The following is a 26,543-nucleotide window of genomic DNA, read 5'->3' as shown; positions in this document are numbered from 1 at the left end:
GTGATTTCTATTGACATATTCTTTGTGCATGCAATGTTTTGGGAATAAGCATATGAAATATTTATATTGCGTAAAATGTGCTGGTACTTCACAGGGTTTTTTTCTGCTTTTCTTCCTGGGATGTGTGCAAGGTTTCTTGATGTTGTATGTCATTTTAACCATCAACATTTGCATGATACAGGCAGTCTGGGGAATTACTGAGAATACCTGAATCAGCAAGAGCATCACATTCGAAAATGCTGCAGTTCAAGGACAGAAAGGTTTTTTCTGTGTTTTTTTTTCTAATCTCCAGTTATTTAAAGAACACCAAGCCTTAATAAAGTGTACAGTCTCTGCAGTTCAGTTTTAGTAAGATTTTGCCTTAAAAACACAATAGTTGGACAGATTTGTTCCCATTGTTGGCATACTTAGGCCCATAACAAATCATGTAGCCTATCTTCCAATTTTAGGTTGGCTCTCCTGGATTTTGTATTTATATGTATAATTCTCCTCTTCTTGCCCTACAAATATTTTTGTTCATATACGTATGCAATATTATTACTTTTATATTCTAAAAGTTTGTGTGCCACGAATCTATCAGTAAAGAATTATCAGCTCAGAAGTTATTTATGATAAAAAAAGCATTTCTCATGTAACATCTTTAATAGGGCCCTGGAACCAGTACCTGAATGTAAAGTTTTATTTTTTCTAGTTGATTTGGTATAGTAGGAAAAATAATTAGGTTCCACATAATCTGACTATCCTGCTAACACAAATTCTAACTGAAAAGCTATCGGCACTGATCGTCTGCTCTTGGTGACAATTTGCTGTTCAAGAACATGTAAATTTGTCCCTCCCTAGGGAAATTTACAGTCACAAGTTTTTATTTTTTATTTTTCAATGTTACATACTTCCTTGAAAACAGAATAAACATGTCCTCAATCAGTCATAATAAGTCATAAATGACTACAATACTGCATATAGCTTTGTTGTTAATTGGTGTTTATTATTTTTTTCTGTTTTTGGGAAACATCTTAAGAATATTTGCTAACCCAGGTTTTCATTGTTAGATAATGGCAGAGCTTTTGTTTATAGTGCAACTATGTAAGCGTTCTAGCTGATTCTGATTTCCTCTTTTTGTATTAGTCAGGTTCTGTAGCAAAGGTAGTGACAGCTTGTGCATGGTTAATTACTGAACGTTAGGCCCTTATATCAGGATTGGTCCCCAATACCTTAATTTGTGTATCTTTTTTCCTGAAAACATGAAGCAAATATTGAAATGTTTGCCTCCATTTAGGATTAATAAGCCTACTCTTCTGTCAGATACTTCAAAATATTTTTTCTCTCTCAGCGCACAGTATTAAGAGAGAGAGACCGATTTCCAGAACAATCAATTTTTAATCCCCTGATCGAAATAAGGCTGAATTTTTTAGTCATGTCTGGAAGCCTGTATGTGGGTGTTGTTTTTTTTAAAATCTAGAAACATCTGTTAAAATGTCCTAAGAAAAACATAGTATGTTGGAGGAGGGGTTCTGTTCAAGTATGCAAAGACAACAATTGCATTTCATACAGCATATGTTTCTCTGATAAACTTTTAACGTAATCCTGGTTCCCATCTGCATTAATGCTGTTCAGATTGCCTCCTCTTTATGAAGACAGTAGTGTATAAAAGAGTGTTTAATATCAAAATTATTTAATAGAGAAGAGCTTCTCATGGGTCAATACCATGCAGCACTATAGAATAAACTTAATACTGTGATAGAGGGAGATGAAATTTGACTGCCTCTCATTCAGTCATTCCAGAAGGTTTAATATTTGATGGAGCGTTTAATGCAGGGTGTAGCCCAGTGGCATTATAGTCATGGCACTCTGTATTGAGGTTTTTAATGTAATGTTGTACTGTCGGGGTAATGTTTCCCTGACACAAATAATGGAGAGGAGAGGCACTGTACTTGAAACCATTTCAAGACTGGCTTCTGAATTATTAGATTAGTTCTGAAGTAGCCACTTTTGAAGGGAGGCCAAGAATCCGTTGTTGCGCATCTCTTGCTTAATATTTTGGGTCTTATGGACAGGATGGCTCGGCTTGAAGTGGACAGGAAATGGAAACTGTCCCACTTGGTCTGTGTTTAAACATCGAGGACTGGTTAATGAAAGGGTTTGTGATTCATTAGGCAGAAGACCTGGAAAAGATATGTCCTTTCTGCTTAGATCTTGGTAAATGTAAGGGAATCATTTCACAAATAATTTGATCAAATAACAGGATTGTAGGTGCCTATATAGGCCCAAAACATTTAATTTGAATTCTCTTAATCAATTTAGAAATTGCTGTTGCAGTGCAGATTTTAATGGACATTATGAAGTCTCTCTAAGTTAGGAGCATAAGGATGCAGTCAGATTCTTTCAGACGTTTATTATCCTCTAGTGTCGTGCTTCCAGTGGAGAAGGAAGTTGTTTGTTCTCGGTAGTTTTCTGTCGAATGTTTCCTGTGCGCGGGCTCTCGGTGGTGTGGGGTTCAGCCATTGGAAGCAGCGGAGCTTCTGGGGGCTGGGAGAGGAGACCGCAGTGTGTCAGTGGGTCTTTGTGCTGGCCCGGCGCTCGGCGGCGGCAGCGGGGGATCCGGAGGCCCGAGCACGTGTCTCGAATCCTTCCTCCCCCGGGACTCGGCGGGAGACAGCCTGCCTCGTCATTCACTCGGACGCGCTGCAGGGCGCTGGCTGTGCGGAGAGGGCAGGACGTCAGGGTGGCAAGCTTCAAAAGAGGACAGCGCTGACTTGATCCTCTATAAATGTTGTCTTTGGAGGAACAAGGAATTTCAAATTTGGAGATCTGGAGAAGCAAGGAAATAACTGGCTTTAAAAAATACCAGTTACTCAGCGGTGATGTCATTTTAAATGTAACCGACATATTTTCAAGAGCATAACAGTATAATTTTGCTTTCCTCCATTTTAGTTCTATGAAACTCTAAACTCCAACTCTGTTTATTACGCCTTTTGGGTACAGATGTTGTTTTTATTATTTGGTAAATAGCCGCCTCACAAGCAAGTATCCTAATAGATTTGCACGTTTTCCTTTTCAAGCCTTCTGTGCAGTGTTACAGCAGCCACTAGGTGGCAGTAGCGGTCCAGGATCGGCTAGCGTCTGAGCAGTACTGACTGCAGCTGTCATTGATTACAGATCTCCTTCCTCCTGCTGCACGTCAAGCAAGGAGGAAATGAAGAATAAATCTCTGAAAAAAATCTTTGGGAGCGCTTTCTTTGGCCCTTATATCAAGGAATTGGGAGAATAAACTTTCCAACTGAGGGAATTCCTGCCTGGCCTATTTTTTTTTTAGGCTGGAACAGGCATGTAAAACAGAGGGGTGTGGCATGATTTCACAATGTGACCTACTTTCAGATGCTTGTTTTTGCTTTGGGATTCATAGTGCATCCTAGTCGCTGGTCCTATGTGTTTGAATGTAGGCCAGCATGTAGGCACCACACCCACCACGTGCACTGACCACATTGCTCATTTTTGAATGGGAAGACAATGTGATTTGCTTTGTTGTGAAAAAAAAAGACGTGTAATGATGTATTATTATGTCTAGGAAATAAGCAAAAAAAGATATAACTAGAAAGAGGTTTCAACTGGCTAAATAAGTAAAGGCACTCCTTCTGAGTGCAAGTTTAGTTGTGTGCCCAAGTCGGTAGTTTAAGACCAAGGCTGTGCCATTCAAAAATTATACCAGCATAGGTTCAGGTGGGTAGCTGCGTCAGCATGCGTAGGCTGCAAAGGAACAAGTAATAGGTTTATTCCATGCTGAAAAGAGAAGAGAGAAAACGCAACGTTTCGGCCGTGGAGCCTTCTTCAGGTCACACACCTGAAGAAGGCTCCACGGCCGAAATGTTGTGTTTTTTCTCTCTTCTATTTTTTCAGCATGGAATAAACCTATTACTTGTTCCTTTATACCAGTATATACCAGTAGCTGTTATGTGTCAAAGCTGGTTCTTTGTAAAGCTTTGTAATTAACTGAGGACTGGTAGGCTTGGGTGTATAGCAACTGGCCAGCACATTCTTAGCATAATGTGCAACAGGGACTCCATTATTGTCTCACTGGGTGCCAGTAAGGTTTCAGTGCTGTCAGCGAGAGCTGCATCCCTCCACCAGCTGGTGATCACTCTGGCAATGGGGGCTGAGGCATAGGAAAACACGTGTTCAGAAGGAATCAGGCTTTGCACAGTGCTCGTCTCGCCTTTGCTTTTGTGAGTGTTCTAGTGAGAGCATTGAGTTGATTCCAGTTCTAAACTTAAAACATAAAATTGTCTGTCAGCACTAAATCACAAATATTCTGGTCTTAATAGCAGAGCGAAACCTACCGTTCCCCATGTCTGTTGAATTCCTAAGAGCAGGAGAACAAAATGGCTGCAGGGGCAACTTTCCAAGGTTTTATTGAGAATGTCACTCAGTAAGGTCACTGGGGCCATCATTTCAAACTCATGTATGTTTCTTAATTTGAAAGAATTTTTGTGGCGGAACACCCAGGTTCTGATGCGCAATGCCTGGATCATACAGCTCATTCTGACATTGTTTGCAACTGCTGAGCCACTCAAGAGCCCTCTTCTCTGTTTTTAAGACAAAGGGAGGTTGTTTAGAAAATTAAGAACGCGCACTATATCGATCCCATGATGTGCTCATGGTGTAGCAAGGCATAATAAAAAAAAAAACTGCTGCAGGAAATATTGCATCTTTTCTTTCAACAGAGCAAATGATGAACGAAATACTGATTTCTCAATCATGGCCATATATAATTTATGGACATGGAAAGTGAGTTTCGTAGGTTTGCTCTACCTCTCTACCATGTGCCACACATGACTGGGTTACAGCTGTATTCTCAGGGCAACCAGGGGCTAGGAAGTTGGTGCACCAGGAGTTCTTTAATCCAGAGCCCGTGAAATTGGAGCACCCCTTTTTTCTGCTGAAAGGTTTTTACCACATGAAAATCTTGAGTCACATCTGCCTTTTTATCTCTGCATACTGCTGACTGCAGAAATTAAAACCAAAGTCAGTCTCCACTCTGTTAAGACGCTTCACAATGCTCCATTTTTTTTTTTCCTTGAGGCAATCCATTCGGCCTACTGATCACCCTTAAGTAGATTATATCTTCCAGCAATAATGCAGACAGCTAACATCTGTCTGGTTGAGGAATAGTGATTTGGTGAAGTCATTGTCCTGGTGATCATTAATCGCATGGCTGTGCTTCTCTGCCCAGTTCCCGATGTAAGTGACATCGAAGAAGGCCTGCAGGGGCACATTTGTCCCTAAATCCAGTTGCTTTTTTATTTTTCCTTTTGAGAAGCTTTCTCTTGTTTTAATCACAGTGTTCCACATACTGGCTGCATGAGATAATTCTCTTGTCGTTAAGGTTGTGTCCTCCTGAGTTTTCTCATTCTTGAGGCTCTTTTACTTACGGAGTTATTTCTTAAGGAAGGGGCTTGTCACGCAGAACCATATTTTTCCTTTCTTCCCTTCCTCTAGATAATCGGTCACACTGGCCAGTTCTCAGAAATGTTTTTGAGGATCGTTTCAAAGCCTCGCTGTAAAATCCCATGAAGTAAGTGGTACACAAACTTAAAAAGGGGGAAAAAAACAAATCCTGTAAAAACAATTTGTTATGCTCGCATATTTTTATGCACTAGGAAGGTTGCTTTGGTTATTTCACAGCTGCAAGATTTGTTAGTCAAAAGAGCTTTGGATTTTTTTTCCTCACATCTTCTTTTGAGCACTGGGTGTGTTTTGCATACTATGTCAGTTAATGCTAGTGGTACTGTTATCAAATAGAACACACATCCACGAATATTTTCTGCTTTTTTATTTTACAAAGCCAGAGTGGAAAAATAAGAGATCTGCAGTCAATTGGCTGAAAATGTTCGTAGCAAGTTGTTTGCAGAAAAACTGCAGCTGCGTTACTAAATCTGAATCGGCAGATCTTAATATTCTGTGCGAAACAAGACAATCATTAGATTCCAGTCTAGGTCATATTATTTGCTCCCATCATTTCAGCATTCAGTAAACAAAGATTTCCTGAACCCGGTATGTAAAAGATAAAAGAAATAGTTTGTTTCATTTTAAGCATGTTAATATTCTTTACTTGTTCTGTCAGAGGTAAAAGAATTCAGTCAGGCTATAACCGAAGTGCTATCTCTGATAGCAAACCTTGATTACATTTTTCCTACCTTAGTCTTTATAAACCAAGCCAAATCACATCTTGGGCACCTTGCAGTGGATTTTCAATTTAAAAGAATTAAGATGCAATTACTGCACTATATAGATGTTATAAAATCTAGTCCGTTTTTTTTTTGCTTTTTACTTAATATTAAATTTGATTGTGTAGTCTCTCTGTAATTACTTAAGCCTATGTTTTAATAAAATAAAGGAATAAGACCCATAACAATTAAACCTGCAAAAGGGCTTTCTGCACGTGGGGTAAGATTGACACAGTTTTATTGAGTGCACATGGCTCCCACACCACAAGCAAGCTAGTATGTGACTGTGTTTAGAATAGTAATGCTGTGAGGTCATTGTTTTTCCCATAAAATATTCCCTGCACAGCTCTCAAGTCACTGCCTGTGAGCATAGCTTTCAGATGCTCAGTTCTGTATATCACTCAAGCACAAGGGATCTGTGAAAGCCAGACAAAATATTACCCTGTGTAGACTTGCGTCATCTCGCCCAGTACCAGGCTCAGTGTGGCTAATGGATAACTGGCAGATGACACCCAAGTAGCCAGTCATAGTGGTAATTCCAGAGTATAAATCCTAGTCTCATCTAAAATTCCTTCTTTGGGGCTTTACAGCCAGGACAAAAATCCGCTTAGGAGAAGCAGCTGTCCACGCCAGCAATGTCTGTATCCATTACGCCAGTCCAGCTGGCTAAAGAAGTGGTTTGGGCCCAAAGGTAATGTTTCTGTTAGGTTATTTTGGATGATTTGGAACGTATTTACCACAGTCTCCTTGTGCAAGTGACAGAGGGCAAACTATATTACATCTAAAAAATTCTAAAAGTCTATAGCATTGAAAAAATCTTTTCTTTATATTGTGCACAGCACACAACTACAATATTCATACCACTTTAGTTTCAATTGTTACAAACCACAGTATTAATGCAAAATCAATCCGATTTTTACAACTAGGAAAGGTGCTGTTATTCTTACTTAAAACAGCTGACTTTGTCGAAATTCTGTTTTGAAGAATACCTTTGCCAAAGCCTTAAAATGTTGGCTTTTTTTTTCCAGATGTCATTCTGAATCCAGCCCTTAGTTTAAATGTTGATTCCTGGATGACTTCATAACAGTGTCTTTGCCACACATTTGTTGCAAAAAAAATCTTCGAGAGCTAGGTATGGATATTACAGTAATCTTATGTTATGGACTGCATGTCATGCAGCTCCATTAATCAAACCAGGAATGTGGAAAGCTCCTGATCCCAGGGAAACAGCAGTCTACTCCCAACGGCGTTATCACCACTGGATTGCTGGGAGGCAAAGTTAGAAAAACTAGGTCTGTTCTTTGCTGTATGTTTCCTGGTGTTGGAAGGTGTGCTTAACATAAGACCATAAATTACAAACAAAAGATTATTTGGCCCATCTAGCATGTTGGGTTGCTTGCGGCTCAGTGATCCCAAGATTTCGTCCAGCTGCTTCTTGAAAGAACCTAGGGTGTTGGCTTTGGTAACAAGAGACCTATTTGTCTCGGTAGACATTAATGTCTTATATATACAATTACCAGTCAAGTTCATCATAAAGTGTGGCAGCCAGCTGCCATTCATTCACATAAAGTAAAATGTTAAATTCTATGTGATTGAATCATGTATTTCTGTCACTCTGAATTTACACAGTGTTAAATTTACACACTACATAAAAATAAACTGATGTGTTCAAAATTTGTCTTAAAAGATAACCAATTTGTATAACTGTTAAAGACAATATCCAAATGCTGTTTCTTCATTTTTATTAAAACAAAAACATTTGAACAGGTCAGTTAAAAAGCTCTTGCTTTCCAAGTGTAACTAGACCTCTCTTTTCATTTCTTGCCTTGCTGGTGAGCTTGGTAGTAGCGTGTTACCGTGTTCTCACTGGTAATACAACATGGGCCCAGGCCTGGCTGTGCGTTAACCCATCTGTTAGTCCGGCCCTGGTCCTGAGATTGCTGGCCCTGGGCCCCAACAAATAGCCTTAATTTAGGTCGGCCCAGGGTCGCAGTTTTGTTTTGGGAGCATTCACAGAGGAGAAAGACCCGAAACACAAGTGTGAAGGGCATCTTTGTTGAGAATAAGCCCACAGCGGGCTCACATTTTAACTGTTCTTTTTGGTCCAGGAGACTTTTTCTGTCTGATGTGCTGTTTAAAAGCATTTGGCTTTGATCAAGCCACAGGGCTTTTTAGAGCGGGGTTCTCAAACCTTTTAAGAAGCAGCTTTAGAACGTTTTCAGAGCTGCCTAAATGTACTCCCTTCTTCAAAGCATGTTTCTGAGCAGGTTTTGTAACCCCTCGCTAGGTTTTGCCCACTTTCCCTGTGAATGAGGCATGGCGCTGTCGGATCTGTGGGGGTAATCAGTCCAGCTGCAGTTGATCAAGGGCTTGCATTCCTTCATTTATGAGGAAGCGACAGAGGGAGCAGTAAAGAGGCCTCTGAAATTTCACAGCACCAGCCCACCTCCCTCAAGCAGAACTGCTGCAATTGGCTTTTTCTGCCATATAAGGCTAAACTGCAGCCTTTGTGCTGGGGCTGCAAGACAAGAGCAGGGGGATTGGGCTGGGGGGGGGGGGGACGCAGAGAGGATGTTCTGTCATTTTCATGAGATAGTATCAAAACTCACAGATATTTTATACATTCACAAATTATCTCGGGTAAAAAAAAAAATTTTGTACTCTCCAATCCTTTGCAGGGTCCAGGTCAGGCATCTTGGTTTGAGAAACTAAACCCAGATTAACAATCACCCTCTCTTGAGCTACAGGAAGCTTCGGCAAAGACAGATCCGCCCAGAATTGTAATATTCTAACCTGCTTCACCGAAGCGCATCTAAGAGGTGGTGAGAATATTTTGGTACGCGTGTGGTGATTATTTTTAAGCAGTGTCGGTGCTGCTGTCTCAGCTTCTGTTTTTATTTATATCGGAGTTGAACTACTGAAAAGCTGTTCATCTGATATCTGCCCGGCTCCTGTCACATGGCTCATTTCATAGATGTTTGACCAATCAGAAGAGCCCAGCTGTCAGTGGGACATTTTACTGTATGCAGTGTGTGCTGTGGCTTGCTCTGCATTCAGTGCTCTGAATTGTGTGTAGTAGGTTATAATCGGAAATAGTGGCGACTTGGGAGAGCTGGTGTGAGTGTTGGTTAGTAAAGTGGGAGAGCTCTACAATAAATGTTGAATTAACCCTGTGCTTGTAAGTGGTGTTACCACTTAGTGAAAGTTATAAAGCCCTTTATTGGCTCTTTTGAAAATCACTTCTTTTGAAGCCTAACTTTCGGGTCAGACAAGCTGCTCAAAAGTGTGTTATTTGTCTTGTGAGTAGAGTTGTTAAATGTTAATCTTAGTCACTTGGCTCCGGTTATTTTCACAGCCCTTTTTTATTTCAGTGAAAGCTTTAAGTGTGGTATGTAGGCCATTTCTGATTGGGTTCATTCATACTGTGTGTTCCCACCACCTTAGTTATGAACGTTTTGTCCTTGGCTATTACGAGCCATAGCTGTCTAGTGGAATTTACCAGAAAAAACATTTGAATTTTTGTTTAGTAATGTAATGGTAGACAACAATACAACCTGCTCTGTCCCAGTCTTCCCTGGCTGTCCCAGTACCAACCTGCTTATGAGCTGGTCTGCACTGTGGGCAGTGTTTTTCTTTATCTGGACATCAAGTTGGACAACAGTGGAAAGCAAGAAATTACCTTCTAAGTTAGTTTCCATCCCTGAAGAAAAATGTTTTCCATACTGAATTGCTATGTTAGTGGTTACAGTTTAAGGGCATTGACATAGTTTAAAAAGCTGTTTTATGCGTCAACAGAATACAAGTTCATATTGAAATCATTGGCTTCAGTAATTTCCCACTTGCTGGAACACATTCTCATCAGTTTCAAATTTACATATATTTAAACAAGTATACCCTGCTACACTTTAATACTGTTTTTTATCACAATGTGTGTGGGGGGGGGGGACTTTTTTAGGGTTTTTTTCCTGATGATGCCTGCATAAATAATACAGTTCTTTACGTCTTTATTTTTGTCTTTTTTATTAGTTAATTTGCTTCACAGAGGCATCTTAATTATGCCCTTTCCATAAACTTACATTTGTGGTCAGGCGCTAAACCTGGTTTTGCAAGAGAAAAGATTTGGTCATTACAAGTTCTGTTTCCTCTTTGGGATTTTAAAGAGTGCTGTAGTTGCTTAATGCTCTCAGGTTTCTTTGCTTGCTCATGCGCTCTTTCGGGTTCAGGAAGTGCAACCGATTCCTGTTAGGTGTTGACAGAGCTAGGGTAAAGAGGCCGTCTCCAGAAGAGGGCTGCTCACGTGATTTCACCAGTGTTGCATCACAGTGATGTCACAGTATTATTTTTAGCCCATGTATATAAGTCTCGAGGTGTTACTCCGTGTTTCCTGCATCAGTCCTTCCTCGCACACAGCCTCCTTCTCTTCTGAGTATGTTATAGCAGAGCCTTTCATGTTAAAGTTACTGGGAACAGTTGTAAAGTAGGATTCTTACATTTTACTATCCGTTACAAATGTAGGTTTCACTTCCTAAAATAAAATGAAAGTTTGCAAACATAATAATTAGTATTCTCAACTGTTAAATTGTACAGAAAACTTTCTTTTAGGAAAAAAAGTTACATTTGGCTGCATAACGTAACATCATGCATTAGCATTTCTGTTGGTCACTTACATTTCCAGTGTACAATTAAAGTTTGGGGAAACAAGACTGGTGTCAGTATTTCGTATGAGACCATAGTGCTTTCATATTCCACAACTAAAATCCCTTTTAAAAAAAACCTTCAATTTTCAACCTTTTCAAATTTAGAAATCACCTCTTTTTGGACCTTTACATTAACAAGCTTTACACATTAATGCTTCCCAGAAAACTTAAAAGATGTATCATTCAGTTAAGTGGGGTAAAGAAATGGTAACGTGAGAAAACACACACCTGTGTTAAGTGTTAGGCCGCCCGCACAAATCAAATACCTTTGTTGGGTGGTAATGTGAATGCTTTGTTTCAAATTACAGTTCAAATCCCGCAATTATCCTTGCATAAAATCCCAGCCACATTTTTCTGTTGCTTAACATAGGTTGTGTACTTTGTGATTTCAGTAGCTGAGATACCAGTAGAGTGGGTTGCTGCCAACGCCATTACAATGTACCTTTTTTTTTTGTAGACTGCTTTCTGAAATACTCCCACTGCCTCTCGCAAAATGAGTCCACCAACACCAAACTGTCATGTTACGCTCGCTGCTAAAATGGATTCTTTTTATCGCCATTGAGATGATCTGTCAGAGATTCAGTGCAGTCTATTGCTTCTCTGTAGAAATGTAATGCCTAAATTTGAACCTGACTCAGTTTTATAAAGCACAGAAATACTCTCTGGATGCCAGGGGTCCTGTGGTAGGTGTTATTCCTTTCTGAGTGCCCCAGGAGTGTAACCTGAAGGTTTCCTTCTTCTGAAGGAAGAACCAATGGAGAAAAAGAGGAAGCTTCTCTCAGACTAGTCACAGTGTCATAGGTGACAAATATGGCTGTTTTACTGCATCGCGCAGAAGCATTTGCTGTTCAAACATTTGAACAGCATTCATACATTTACTGTAAAATTAGCAGCAGTTCCTGGAATGGTTCTATCCTGGTGTGAGTTTTGTGACAGATTTTTTCCATTTTAGTTCTTCTAAGTAAAGAAAGTCACATTTTTACACCTGTTAATCCAGTTCTAAATGCAGCTGCATGGGTGTTAGCTTTGTGGAGGTGTAAATGGCCCTTCCATCCTTCGTGTAGACTTTGAAGTGAGTAATTGAGGTAGAAGTCGGGTGGAGCTATCGCAGACTGCTCTGGTCCAGTGCATTTTAACACTTTAGAAAGCTGCTTTACTTGCATACCAGACTAAAGAACACGGAACCCAAAAAAATAAAAGCATTATAAAGGCACAGCCTTAAAATGCGACTTTTTTCCTATATAAACCTATATAAATAAAAGGGGGCACAGGGGTTAGTATTGCTGCCTAGCAGTGCTATGGCTCCAAGCTCAGTTCTGGACATGGGGTGCTGTCTGCAGGGAGTTTGTATGTCCTCCCCATGTTCGTGTGGGTATCCTCTGGGTGCTCCAGTTTCCTCCCACAGTCTAAAGGCATGCTGGTACCTTAAATTGGTTTCTGGGAAGGCTGGCACTGGTGTCGCATGTCTGTGCCTGTGCGATTCCACTGGCATCCCATCCCATGTGTACCCAACCTTGTGCCCATTGCTTGCTGGGAGAGCCCCTTGTGATGCTGTACTTGATAAAGCAGTTTCGAAAATGGATGAGTAGAAGGATTTACAAGAACATGTTGGTGGCTTTGCTATCCTATTTTAGTCAGTGTGTCATTTGCATTTTTTATTTTGTTTTGATGCATCTGTACTAACTGGTTTAAGCCATGGTTTGTTTGCATTTTATGTTCATTTTTTTGTTTTAATTTTCTCAGGTTTAGAGTAGTCCTATTTTTTAGGTTGTCTTGAATCGAATTTAACAACAGATCTGATGGCTTACCAATCCAAACTAGCTGAAGTCTGAAATTCTCATTAATGCCACCTAGGCTTGTGAGCCAATTGCCAGATGTACAGAAATAGGATATTTGAAAGTTGTCAAGTTCAGTTAAAAGTTTCCAGATTCCCTTTTTTGTTTAAATTTGTAGATACAAGGTATTGGTTACGAGTAAGCAGAAATGCTGGACCAATCCGAACACTGGGTACATTCTGGTAAGTTCAGTATGTAGGTGCTGGTTGCCCAGCACTAATGTTTTATTACTCACTAGAGGGAGACAGTTGACAACATTCTCTATGTTAAAGGTGCTTGGACATTCCTTTATTAAAAAATAATCTATTAAACCTACTACATAACTGATACACGCTCTGAAACAATCAGTTCAGATTGTGAAACAGCTAGTTTAAATATAATATTTAATATAAAAATTGGCAGCAATGCACTTTACAATAAAAAGCTCAAAGGTTTCTTTTATTTCACTAACCTAAAGTATCTGCCTCACCTTGTCATTTATTTACGGTCAAGAGATGTTACAGTCCTTGAAGTGTACTCTGTACACTCCCAGACTGTGGTGAACCCAATCTGGGAGACCTTTTCATATGTAACTACTGTCAAGGTCACCTGCAGAAATGAATAGATATGAAATTGCAACCAGTTTCCCACAAGCAACTATTTCCATTTCTGGAAATGACATTGTGAGCGTCTGGGATGCTGGTAGTGACATCATATCACGTGACTGTATAACATGACTCACCAGTATATCTCACAAATGGCTCTCAGATGTCATATTGCAGTGGTATTTCATTGGATTTGGAAAAAGGACAGCTTTTGTTTTGGCAGGCGTGTATATCTTAAAAATTGTCCTTTGAATAATTTTTTTAAATTAAATTATTCCACCTAAGCATGTCTTGTAAATCCTGCCATGGTTTAATGCAGCTCATTTATTTATACAAATGCTCTGCAGGATGCCTTTTCTGTTAAATCTTTTATCACCACTAGGGTGCGCTCTGTCACTGCTTTCCTCTCTTGGTTTCTAACTGAGCAGTGCGCACAGTAATCTCCAGAAGTATTCATGCTCTTGGTTGAACTCTTAGTTTCATTTGTCATGAAAATCAATTTTTCTAAATGCAAATAAATGTCTAAATGATACATAAAATGATGGCTTAATTAATCTGAAGAAGATCCTTCCTGTAGTCTGTTAATAGACTCTTTATGGTCTTTAAGAGGAGAGGGTCATTCAACCACTCTCCAGTTCCTCCAGGTTGTGTGGCCTGTGCTTGTGGTCTTCAGCGTTCTTCATCTCAGACCATGAATGTCCCACTAGAGACCAGTCCATGGTCTTATTGGGTCAATGACTGCAATGCATGCTTTGTATTGTTATTTTATTATAATGTCCTTTTGCATCAAAACTCAGCTTCTTGACAGGAGGCGCAGGTTTTTAGCTTAGATATCCTGGTAAACTATGACATTTGGCTTCCCCTGAGTTCTGACTGGGACACCAAGATCTGACAATCCAGATCAACCCTGAAGCATAACAGATGGATTGATACATACAAAAAGAAGGAATTACATTCTTCTCAGTATGAGCTTCTCCTTGCTCCGCTTATCAGCTTTCTGGCAAGACTAAAAACTAAATCTAAAAGTCTAAAACTCAATCTAAAAACTCAGTTTTTGCGACATTGAGGAACAGCATGTGGTCCCATTTGATTTGAGAGTCAAATTTGACAAACTCATGTCTTTTCTTTTTGTTGTTGCCATGGACCTGTGCTGCAGACGCCCGATCCATCAGGTCAACCTCAAATGGTAAATTTGTGCTGCCCAAGGCCAGCCCTCACTATACAGTTCAATTCACGCTGGCCTTCTTGTCCAGCTGAGAAGGAAAAAAGCGTTAGTCTCGCCAGCTGTATGGTACTGGCTAAGCAGGGCCTGGGGGCCTAGTCTGTCATAAGATACCTGATGAGGAGCCACAGTTGCTCTTCTTTTTGCGTTGCTAGTGCAAAGTGTAGGAATATCTAAAAAAAAAGATTATTCTGCAAGATATGTGGGCTAATGTTAGTGATTGATCTATCACCCAAACAGTTTACGTTACCAAAACAAAATGGTGAAGCTACAAATTCAAGACTGAGAATTTTTAATTTGCGTGTTCCATTAGACACTGGAACAGCAGCTGGGACTCAGCATTTTCTTTCTTTCTTTTATCTTTATTGAACTTTATTTCTATGCATTAATCACCACAGTGATTGGAATCGACCTTTAGTTTTATGGTCGTGTCAGTCATAGGCATTTGCTGTTAGTCTACATGAATGGGTTATATTGACAAACAAGTATGCCAATTGAATCAAGAAAGAGCTGACTTCACTCTGCCACATTTGGGCATTCCTGCATACTTTTATAAAATAGAAAACACCCCAACAACGAGGAATAATAATGAGGAAACTTTTAATAATCATAGAACCTTAGCATAAGTGTTTTGAGTATATCTGTTTTGGAGTATGAAAATGGAGTATACATTATTCTCTCCGAGGACATTTCTTCAGGACATCCTAAAACAACCTATAAAACATGCAACACGACTAAATGCACTAAAAAATGGAATTAAAATGCAAAGTAATCGTTGGAAAACCTCTTATATACTTAGACTAACACCTCCTCATTACTGTACTACAAATTCCAGGATTTATTTAACATGTACTGCTTTGTGCTTGACCTTGTTAAGAATTCCCCACATCATGTGAATCATGCCTCAAGTATAAAATGCTTAATGTGGGAGGTAGTGCTAACTTAGGTATTTACTTTTCCAAGTGTCTGCTTTTCATCTGTATCTTGGCGCACGTGCCTTGGTGAGTACTTTAGGATATCCCAGTTTCTTCTTTTTTCATATTCTGGATGTGGACAAAAAACCAAAATAGGACAATGTCCGTCCTCAAGTCTATACACATCCACTCGATGCCTCCATGTGCCTGTCTCTATTGACCTCGCCTGCATGGCCGCTGACCACGCTGAGGGAGTTTGGCAGAGTTCTCCTCGGGCGTGCCAGTATGAAAATCCTGCTCAAGACATTGTATCCTAATGGTTTCAGGTTTTTAGAGCTTTCCTGTTCTTGCCCTAGGGTGTGACACATCCTCGCAAACCGCTTTCCTGACAGTTCGTTTGGGTAAAACCTCACTACTGCTGTCCCCTTAACCTTCAACCTCTTGATGATGGAAATCAACAGCCAGGACTGGGATGTCATATGGAGGTCAACAGTCTTTAGCTTTAGATATTTGAGCAGTTCTCACTTTCCCCCACTGACACGGTATTGAGAGTGTTGCCTCAGTGTTCGGCCTTCTCTGATTCCTAGAGGTGACCAAAGTGAGTTTGTAGTAGCTTCTGGAACCTTCTGTGGCTCTGTGAAATTACCAGGAGACTAAAAAGTGCACCTTCTGAGACTGGATTTTCAGTGTGTTAGGCAGGTGCATAATGGTGTTTTGTTTTAAACCATCAGAAGATACTCTTTGCGAAGTTTGACTGTTTGCTGTTATTGTTTTTTGAGAATTCAAACATGTCAAAGGGTTTATTCCAAATAGGTATAAATATCCTTTCAAAATAACCTGAATTTAATTTTCGCTTTGACATCATGTGACATTTCATTTGTGAAAATTAATCGTGAGCGCTTGATCAATTTTTTGCTCAGGATAATTTCATTTATACCTAAACTATTTGAACAGATCCAATACAATTGTTACACGACGTTTGTGTGTCAGTGTATGTACATACTGTAGCTGTAACAGCTGAAAAACAAATGATGAAAAAAAGGCCTTTAAAATTGAACATTTCAGTGCCACGTATTTCATCGCTTGACATTTCCATAATAGACATACACTTGTCTCCTGGCTAAGTTCAGTGCTATGAATATTCATAGAAGTCATTTAAAATACAGGACTTATCCACTCACCTTTTGTGGGAGATTGCTAGGCAACAAAAATTTATTGAATTAACACAGCACTCTCTCTCATTAGGTTGGTCCTTACAAAGGAAAACGTGTGAGCAGGCTTGTTATTTTTATTGTTGTTGTGTGCACATGTTTTGTTGGAATGATGCTAATGATTCAGAGCTCACATTTTCCTTGTTAGCCAAGGAGCAGTAGTCCCTGTGTAGTGGACACCCAAGTCTGTGACAGCCTCATGAAAGAGCAAAGAAAATCACAGGCTGACAGGACCAAGAATACAAATAGAGAACAGTGTCTCTAAGCAACAAGCCTACATTATTCTTGCAGGCTAGAAAAGACTGACATTTTTGGATTATTTTTCTTTTCCTAATTTAACTTTGATAGATGTAATACCCTGTAAAAGATTCCCATTTTAAACATTTTTTTTCCTGCCTGTCTTAAAAAAGATAGCTTTTTCATCAGCATTTTTAAATGCTGGACAAAAATATGGATTGCAATAATTAAAAAAAACATCAGTTCAATAGATGTCGCTTTAAAAATTTGAGAACAAAACCGACCTAAAACGCTGGAAAGTTGTGACCTCCTTCTTTTTCAAGTGCAGCTTGGTTTTTATGGTTTTGTTTTTTGCAGAACTGCTACATATGCCCATCACCGTTTTGCCACCACTCTTTCTTCTGTTCAGATTTGTGACAGCTTGATAATGAGTCGCTCGCAGTCTGTCCTGTACCTCACCTCTAAGTGCACAAGAAGAATTCCATTAGCAATTTGCCTGTGGGCTCACATGTGTTCACCCAGGCCTGTGATGGCAGATGTACCATGGGGGGTTGTGTTAATTATATTTCTGAAGAAGTTACCTCCTTTTAATTTTTTTTTGCATGAAATGGGTTTAACCAGAACCGCCTGGAAAGCAGTTGGCTGCCAATGACTTTCTACCTGAGGGTTTATTACAATAAAACTGTGATGCAGCATCAGAGCCACTCAGAAGTGCCCAGATCAGTCAACAGTCATTGGGCCATCTTTATTACAGCCAGCTACACTAGCCTTTAGAGCAGGGCAGTTGAATATATTAGTGTAGCTGATAGAAAAGAACTATGTGTTTTAGAGTGTTTAAACCCCCCACTTTTCTCTTCCAATCATCAGGAGACCTGTCGGAAGTGCCAGATCCTCTGGAAGGATCATATGGACCTGACATGTGAACAAGTCGCAGAGAAAGACGAGATTCGCCTCAGGGTGGCTTTGTAAGTGTGTGTGCCATGTGTGTTTTTGTTTTTAAAGCCATTATTTGACTAGGAAACCATTTCAATCGTATGCTCATATATTATTTAGGCTTCTGTAGTTGACTTGCAGATCATAAATATTAAGGGCTGCATTACCCTTTATATGGCCTTGGGGCAGGTGTTCCTATTTTTTTTTTCCACACCAGTTTGGACCAGAATCTGCATCGGCAGTGTTAGTCCAGACACCCTGCCCCCACCCCCTTCAAACATAAATGCAGTCTTTTCTTTCCTGTGGCTGTTTAAACCCCCTCAGTTCAATTGGTAGTCATTCAGAATGTGCCAGAGGATGGCAGTAGTTGTGTTGTGTTTTAAGCCATTTGAGGAGAGTATTGTATTTGCAGTTTCTGTTCAACTCGTTGTTGGATGCTGTCAACCAGAAATATGTTGATCAGGAAGAAACACTGAAGAAGCCTTAAGCAAACGCATTTCAGAAAAGGGATAGTTTTAGTGGCTCCAAAGTCTGCTATGTCCACGTTTTCAAAACATTTCCTCTGAATTTTTGTGTTTTTTCACAGCTCTCATGTAGATTGAATAGGAAATAGGTCTATGCACAGGGCTTCCTGCAGCTTTCACGGTACTGTGGGAGGATACAGCTGGGTTGCAGACCAAATTTCCTGTTTCCACCATGTCCTGCAACTTAAATACATCCTTTAACCATCTGACAGGAAAACACTCTATTGTACCTAATATAACTTTGAAGGAGAGAGACATTTATCCCAGACTTTTATGTTAAATCCCTTTTGTATGATATATACAGTAGATATTAAATGCAGTGTTAGTGATATCCATTTGATAATGACTACATTATTCATACATAAATCAAGTTCATACTATTCTGTGTGGGTTCAGTTTTGAAAGTCAGTTCAGTTTAGTTCCTTATGAGTTATTTATTCAAGTCCTAACATTACAAAAGGACAAAATAAAATGCCCCCCATGCAGTCAGGGAAAACACATTTGACGTGTTGGATAAGAGATGTCAGAAGAAGAAATCCCCATGTAGGTTGTTTAAACGCTTGAACTGCTTTTTAATGTCTTGAATTCTTTGACCAGTGAGGAGAAGATGACAGCTGCTCGGGTGAGGAAGTGTCACAAATGCGGAACGGGCCTGGTGAAGTCCGAGGGCTGCAACAGGATGTCCTGTCGCTGTGGTGCCTACATGTGCTACCTCTGCAGAGAGCCCATCAACGGCTACAACCACTTCTGCCAACACGCCCGCTCCCCTGGAGCTCAGTGCCGCCACTGCAAGAAGTGCTCTCTTTGGACAGACCCCACAGTAAGTCCTCGGAGAGAAGGAGACATCCTCTGCTTCAGCTCAGTGTCAGTGCGAGTGGCCTTTTCCAGTCCGGGGCTTTGCAGCTGCAGAAGTGGTTCTCAAACTTTTTCTGTAAGGCGTCGCCCAAAAGCTGAGTCCCGGGAGGCATCATCTGGATATTTCCAGGTGTAATATAAAGGTGTTTGAGGGCCAAACAACCAGGATCCAGGTTGTAGCACAGATATCCAGTGTGCTGCTTATCTTCTGAAACAGTTCTTCCCAGAATTCATGTAGCGTTGTGTTCACAGCACACGCTAAAACTGCAAGTGGACCATTCAGTCACTACCTATAAACTTTTTAAGACAAAATCCGTAAATACAAACGCTTAGATTTAAACTTAGAATGGTGATTAATATATAACAATCTCTCAGACTATTAAAATGTTTTACTGCCTATAATTAAATCCGGTTATCGTGGGCGGAAATGCCCTAACAAAACCCATTTGTGGGCAGCATACTATACAAAGATCTGACACTTTTCTTTTTCTTGTCAATGCTGTCTAGTTAACTGGATGCATATTAGCATAGTTGGTTTAGCAGATGCTGTAGGAGTTTCAAAAGAGTTACAGAAAGACTACCAAGCTTGTGTAGTCAGACTTGGGTGTTTGTATTGATGCTCGATTGTCATCTTCTGAACTCTGTGGGGGAGCAACAGAAATCAAATAAGATTGCTGAAAGCATAGAATTCAGGTGAAGGGATATTATGTTAAAATTGGACAATGTGCTAATAATAACCTCATTTTCAGGTATATTGTGTGCATTATTGAGTGCCATAATGCAAGAAAGTTTGGCTGCTTTGGAATCTATCCAGGAAAGGGCAGAACTGATGGATTCCTTAAAGGAGTGTCCTGTCCTGACTAAAAATTAGACAGGCTAAAAGCTGTGAATCTCTATAATCTTGAATAGAGAATGCAGTGGACTCCGTCAGAATCAACAGTGAAACACCAACCAGGGGACACAAGTGGAAACTGCAGAAAAGTGTATTTAAAACTTAAAAGAGGAGGTTGATGGCAACAAGTTACCCAGCTATGTTGTTGATGCTGATACCCAGGCTTCTTTCAAGAAACACATGGATGAGATCCTTGGATCAGTTAAATACTTCAAAACATAAGAGTTAGATGAGCTAAATTTGATCTACTTACTTGTAATCATTCTTATGTACTACAGCTGAAGTCCTTTTGCTGAGGAAGTTAAGAATGCCTTTAATTTGACTGTTGCATCTTTTTTTTTAAAAGCAATATGTATCTTGGTATTAATCATCATAAATAATTTGGACCATTGACTTCAATGTTTTCATTCTCTCCTTAGTAAACATCTCCAAGTAAACATACCAAAAAAACCTACATGATTTCTATGAAACTGCTTTTGTCGGTTCAAAAACACAGCACTGGTAGGATGTGCTATTATATTATTTGTTGTTTTTGTTACACTAGCACTATACAAACCAAACGTTTGTCCCCTTAAGCTTTGAGATAGGTCCTGTAGTTTGACAACCACTCCTGTAGTGAATAAGTAAAAACAATACGTTTTTGCAAACCTGGTTCCTCCTAAAGAGTTTCCATGTAAATATATATATATACAGTATGCAGTATAGCCTGAAACTTTATCAGATGTTCTGATGATGACTTATTTCAACTCCTGAGGGAGGTAAGCAATGAATAGTTTTAGCTTGTAGTAATTTCTTAGAGTGGAAGACCCACAGTCATGCTGGACTTATTTGAATTGAAAGATGTAGAGCTTTAGTTACAAGTATCCTGTTAGTTTAAAGGCATAATGTTTTAAACTGAATTTAAGACACTTTGTAAAGTAAACCCAGTTAACAGTTGTATATTGCTATTTAATTACTTTAGTATAGGCTTTTCCTACAGTCAAATTGATTTACCAAGCCTTAGGGAACTGTTACCTTTTATTATCAAGGCTTATTCTACAAAACACCTTCTATATCCAGCATTTGCACTTTGCTGTGAAATGATCTTGGGAAACTATTGCTAATTTCTGAATGTTTCTTGCAGAACAAATGGCTAAACATTAGAGTGTGAAACTTAATCTGTCCATGCTCACTTTGTGAGAAAGGGCATGGCTGAGATTACTTACATCAGTATCACAGTTTAGCGTGTCATGCTGTGTCTAAGTGCAATTAAATTTAATCAGGAAGTAAATTGTAACTTTTTTGGAGAAGAAAAGAACATTCTTACTTGAGTCTTATAAAGCATTTTAGAATTTAAATATTTATTGCCATAGACTAGGATTTTTTCCCTTTATTTCATTAGTCTTACATCATTAAACAAGTCTTTGTGATTTAAATCTTTCATTTTTGGCCAATTAAAATGAACTAAATCATATCTCCCGTCCTCCTTGTCTCACGTTTAAGGCCCATGTCTCTCAGAAGTGCAATCCCACTTCCTACTGCTACTACTTTGTGATCTTTACAAATTATAAGATTTGTTGAAGTTTTAAAAAGGTTACCATTGGGATGCATTTAAAGTGATATACTACTCACGGCAACAGCCGTGAAAGACATGATTGGCGGGACTACTGTCTACTGCAGAACATAATTACTGTATCATCCTTTCAAACCTACTGCATCACCAGGCAAAATATTTGGCTTTTTTCAGCTTGTAAAAGATCGCACTAATATGATGCATTTGAAAAGTACTATACCAGGAACTTTGATTAACTGCTATAGAATAATGTAAAACCATCTTTGTGGGAGTACTTAATTGTGTGTGGTTTTTTTTACAAGCTTTGCTTTACTGCACATTAATGTTGGTTCTGAAACCGGCGATGATCCCAACACTTAAAATGAATTTAAATCCAATAATTAAGTGATAGATCTGCCTCATTCATGTTTTGTTTGGAAGAATTATCCTTGTGGTAGATTTGTGGGTCACATTTAGTTCAAGGTAGCAGCCGAACTGCAATTCTTTGAAGCCTTAGTAAAAATGTACTAGCTGTAGCGATTTATGTACTCCTATTCTGATGGATTAACAGTTCAGCAGCCACATCCCAGGAGTGTCTGCAGACATCAGCAGTGTGACATGTATGGTTTTCAACTGCTGATCGCTTTTGCAAAGACTGTCTCATCAAGGAATATTAAGTCTGGTGTGCTATTTTTAGCTAATATTTATAATACAAATAGGTCATTTGTTTTACAAGCCTTAAATCTGCTTAGTTTTCAGAATAAGACTAGCACAAAATATTTCTCGTATCATATTCTGTGAGATTCTTTTGTTTTATTACTTGTATTAAATATTGTAAAACAAAAGTACATGATATTCCAATGCATGCTTTTTTCCCCATTTAATGTGATAATAATGTGATAATGATTCTTTATTAGCTCTATACAATTTCTTGCATTAGGAATTCATCTTTTCACATACCCCAGCTTTTCTCCATGAGACACAGACACACAGACAAGGAGAGAAGCTTGGGGCCAGAGCGCAGGGTCAGCCATTGTACGGCGCCCCTGGAGCAGTTGGGGTTAAGGGCCTTGCTCAGGGGCCCAACGGAGTAGGATTCCTCTGCCGGCTGCGGGATTTGAACTGGCAACCTTCCAGTCACAGGCGCAGATCCTTAGCCACAGAGCCACCGCTCCGCCCACCCATTTACCCTATTATAAGTTTCCCTGTTAAAGTCCCAGCTTGTAGGGTGATTTTTCAGTGTTGTCTGAAGACCTAGACCTGTCCTAAATCACAAGACATAGCACACCAGTGACTGAGCCTGCTGTGCCTTACTGGCCTTCTATATTTTTTGCTTTTGCTTGTGCTGGCTGCTGTCCCATTGTCTTCCATATGCTCTGTAATCTGCACCAGGAGGATCAAACTGGCTTGTCAGTTAGATAGGCAGCAATTAGCAGTTGAGCAGACAGCCATTAGGAAAATTTAAAAAATGGATATAAAATATTTGGAAAAAATAATAAAGCAGTGGCGCTTTTTCTTTCTAAAATCAACTATGAAAACCCCTGGTCTTTTCTCGTTCCTTGTTTGTCATTTGCTTTTTTCTGATTATGCACTTGCCTGTCATTTCACATGTGGAATGTGGCATTTTTTTTTCTAAAAGTGGTGTACTTGGCTGGAACTACATGAAGTCTTGCACGTTTCGAATTTGAGCCTGCATTAAATATTTCAAACGCGCCTCTTGTTTCACAGCAAGACGATGAAAGAATAATTCAGGAGATTCAGAGGGAAGCCGAAGAGGAACTGCGAAAGAAGAATTCAGGTGAGTCCCAGTCGCTCGGTTTAAGCACCACATATGGCCAAACTCTGTGTTCAAAGAATAGAAGCCTTAAGATCCAAAAAGTGGATCTTAATTTAAATCCACTTAATGTAGCCATACTGAATCCTCAATGCTACACTGAATTGGAGTAGAATCCTCTGCTTGGAAAAAAATACTGTAAAGCTCACATTGGAGATTTTTAATTATAGCCTCCTAGACAAGTCTGTAACTTTTTGCAAAGTTCTTAAACTGCCAATCGGTAATGTTCTTCACACCTAACTTTCATGAGTGTTGACCAGCTGCAGCAGATCGTCCTTCTCTGCCCCGTTCTTACCCTCTCTGTTCCCCTCCCTCCAGAGAACACCCTCAAGCGAGTGGGCCCGCCCCCGGAGGCTCTCCCGCCCAAGCTGCCCCGTGCTGCAGACCCCGGCGCTCGGATTCCTCTGGATCCGCCGCCGGCCCCCCAGCACCTGCTGCAGGGGCCGCCACTGCTGCCCCCCCACATGATGCTGCCCCGCCTACCCCCCCAGCCCATGAACATGCCCATCCCTGCCCCCTACGTCCCCCCACTGCCAAACCTCCCGGTCAATTACGTGCTCCCAAACCTAAACTTGGACTTAAATTTGCCTATGCACTATGGACCCCACCACCCCTTCTTCCGGCCCTTGTAGAGTTCCTCGCTCTGGTTCCACACTGGACAGTCACTGGGCGCCCGCGGGTGCTGGTTCCTCTCTCTTCTGTGGTGGTGGCTGCAGCACAGGGATCGGTGGACAAAGAAGAAGCTGGATGCCCAGTCTCTCGTTGCAGTTCGGGATGGGAGTGCTGGGTGAATTCGTTTTTTTTTTCAGACTGTGGGCAAATAAAAATATTAATGGAAGTTTAGCTCTGTGGACTCAAGTCTCTGTGATCTCTTTTACCTGCCGAGAGCAGGCTGAGGCCACACTGCTGAAAAGGAACAGCTTCATCGGGTGTGTTTGTTTCCATGGGGGGGAGTACTTGTGCCTGTGTCTTCTATTCGACATGGGCAATGGTTTTAGAGGGCGGTTCTTTCTGAGGTAAACACTACTGCAGCAGTTAGACCTGCAAACACAGCGGGCCAGCCTGAATTCTGCCCACATTCTGAGGAGCAAATGGATTACTGCTGGATAACATGAGATGTGCTTCCAGGGTTTTAAAACGTCATCTAACTAATCATTTGTTTAAAAGATTTCAAAGATACCTTTTATTAATCATCTTGAATTTAAAATCTAGAAGTATGCTTGATGTGTATGTCTTTCTTTTCCTTTATTTTGCTTACACTGTTGCTTTTTGGCAGGATGGATACTTCTGTCCCCAAATAAATGCGGTAGCTGACATTTTCACCCCTGTCATAGTGCATATATCTCAAAGAGCTTGCTTGCCAAAACCCACATCATTTTATCACCTTTAACTTCAGTCTTTTTACGTGAAAAAAGAAAACGTGAACATCAAGTCCTTTTAATTACACCCTTCATTTTGTACTTGATCGCTTTGTATTTTTGAGCCATGTAAACAATAGTTGTAATTAGTGTAGTACCCTTGAACAAAAGATGTGATACAGTATGTGCGACTGTGATCTTATGTCAAATGCCAGTCTGCATAGTAGAATACCTCAGGCGAGAAAACTTACAAATTTACAGATAGAAACACTGTGCGGTTTAAGGATTTTTAAAAGACTTTTGTATAACTGTAGCATTAAATCAGTTATTTTTCCCCACTCATCTCATTATTTCCAGGTGTTTTATCTTGCATCTTTGTGTCTGACATTGACGAGGTCAGTTTTGCTTCCTTAAAGTCTCCGCTGCTTTTATAATTAATCTTGAATTCCATCTTATTTGCAAGTGTGACCTCGCTAAGGTGGGGCCAGCGATGTGGAGGAACAAGCACAAAATTTATTTTGCTGAGTGGTGGTACCCACGATAGAAGTATAGTACCTCGTAAGTTCAAGTCATTGTGTGAAGGCAAAGCAGCAGTGCAAGAAGAGATAAATTCAGTTATTCTGAGCAGTGGAAAACAGGATTGTACCTTTAAATACAATAGAAGTGAGAAAGATGGCTTCCTAGAAATTAAAATGTGGGTATTTTCTTCCAGTGCCCAGACAGCAAAAGGCGTTTGAGGTATTGGCTTCTCTTTTAGGTCAAGCTGAGTGTCTGTAATCACCCCTGTTCTGTTGAAGATGACAGTGTACTATGTAGACATTTGACAGAACAGTGACCAGTCTAAAGCTCCAGAATCAGTTAATAGCATAACCACAACCCATCATATGTGGGTGTTGGTAAGAAGACTGTTTAATACAAACCATATCAAAAACGCTAATTTTACATTAATTGTAGTGCTTCTTGGAGTTCGAATTAGGCTAAAATAAGTTAAATATAATAATTTCTCTCAATAGTGTGGCACACTGATTCTTTCTCATCTCCAGTTCAGGCAGTGTTTAAGTGGTATTAATTTGAAATTCAGGGAATACTGGCATTCAGAAAGTTGTCACGACAAAATGTCTCAGTATCTTAAAGGGAGAAGGTCAGGATTATGTCCTTCAAAGGGTGTTTAGAACATACTTCCTTGCTCTGCTCAGCTAGTGTCTGAGTACGTCTTGTACACACATGAAGGACTCTCTGAAGCGTGCTTTAGTACTTGCCTTAAAATTAGATCATTTGCACACTGAAAATGGAAACCTGCATTAAATCAGAATTTGAAGTTGGCTTATTACTGTTTCACTGTTAGATTATAACTTGTCCTGTTTTAAAAAAAAAAAAGATTCCCTGTTTTGTAAATAAAGTGTTTTGTTTTTTCGAGGACACTGAAGTATTTCTTTTCTTTGAGTCAGTTTTTTTAATAAAAAATGTTCGTCTTGTTTTTGAAAATCTTCTACGGTTAGCTTGGTGCTAATCAGCTTTAGTGGAGCTCAGAAGAGTGTTGGGGAGAATTTCCCGAGGTTTGAGATCTGCATTTCCTTCATTATAGTGCAACACAATACCACGTACAGGTGCAGTGTACTTCATAGAATGACAAGATTGACAAGGATTGAGGGGAGCCAAGCTGTAAAATAGACAATTCCCATGATTTAAATGATT

At 39.9% G+C, this 26,543-nt stretch overlaps 1 protein-coding gene across 2 annotated transcripts in view; it reads left to right on the top strand.

Annotated features, from left to right (window-relative positions):
• rnf216 (ring finger protein 216) overlaps nucleotides 1-26,274 on the top strand; it is a 42,674-nt gene extending 16,400 nt beyond the window's left edge. For both annotated transcript variants that reach the window (XM_088937072.1, XM_088937073.1), the window contains exons 14-17: nucleotides 17,789-17,886; nucleotides 18,976-19,198; nucleotides 23,385-23,454; nucleotides 23,809-26,274. In XM_088937072.1, the coding sequence (XP_088793198.1) occupies nucleotides 17,789-17,886; nucleotides 18,976-19,198; nucleotides 23,385-23,454; nucleotides 23,809-24,122 (705 nt within the window). In that variant the 3' untranslated portion in view covers nucleotides 24,123-26,274. The remainder of the gene's footprint in view (nucleotides 1-17,788; nucleotides 17,887-18,975; nucleotides 19,199-23,384; nucleotides 23,455-23,808) is intronic.
• Nucleotides 26,275-26,543: the final 269 nt, after the last annotated feature.

The sequence above is a fragment of the Atractosteus spatula genome, chromosome 18 (genome assembly GCF_055471065.1).
Source record: "Atractosteus spatula isolate fAtrSpa1 chromosome 18, fAtrSpa1.hap1, whole genome shotgun sequence".
Taxonomy (NCBI): Eukaryota; Metazoa; Chordata; class Actinopteri; order Semionotiformes; family Lepisosteidae; genus Atractosteus; species Atractosteus spatula.
This window is presented reverse-complemented; position numbering and strand designations above follow the sequence as displayed.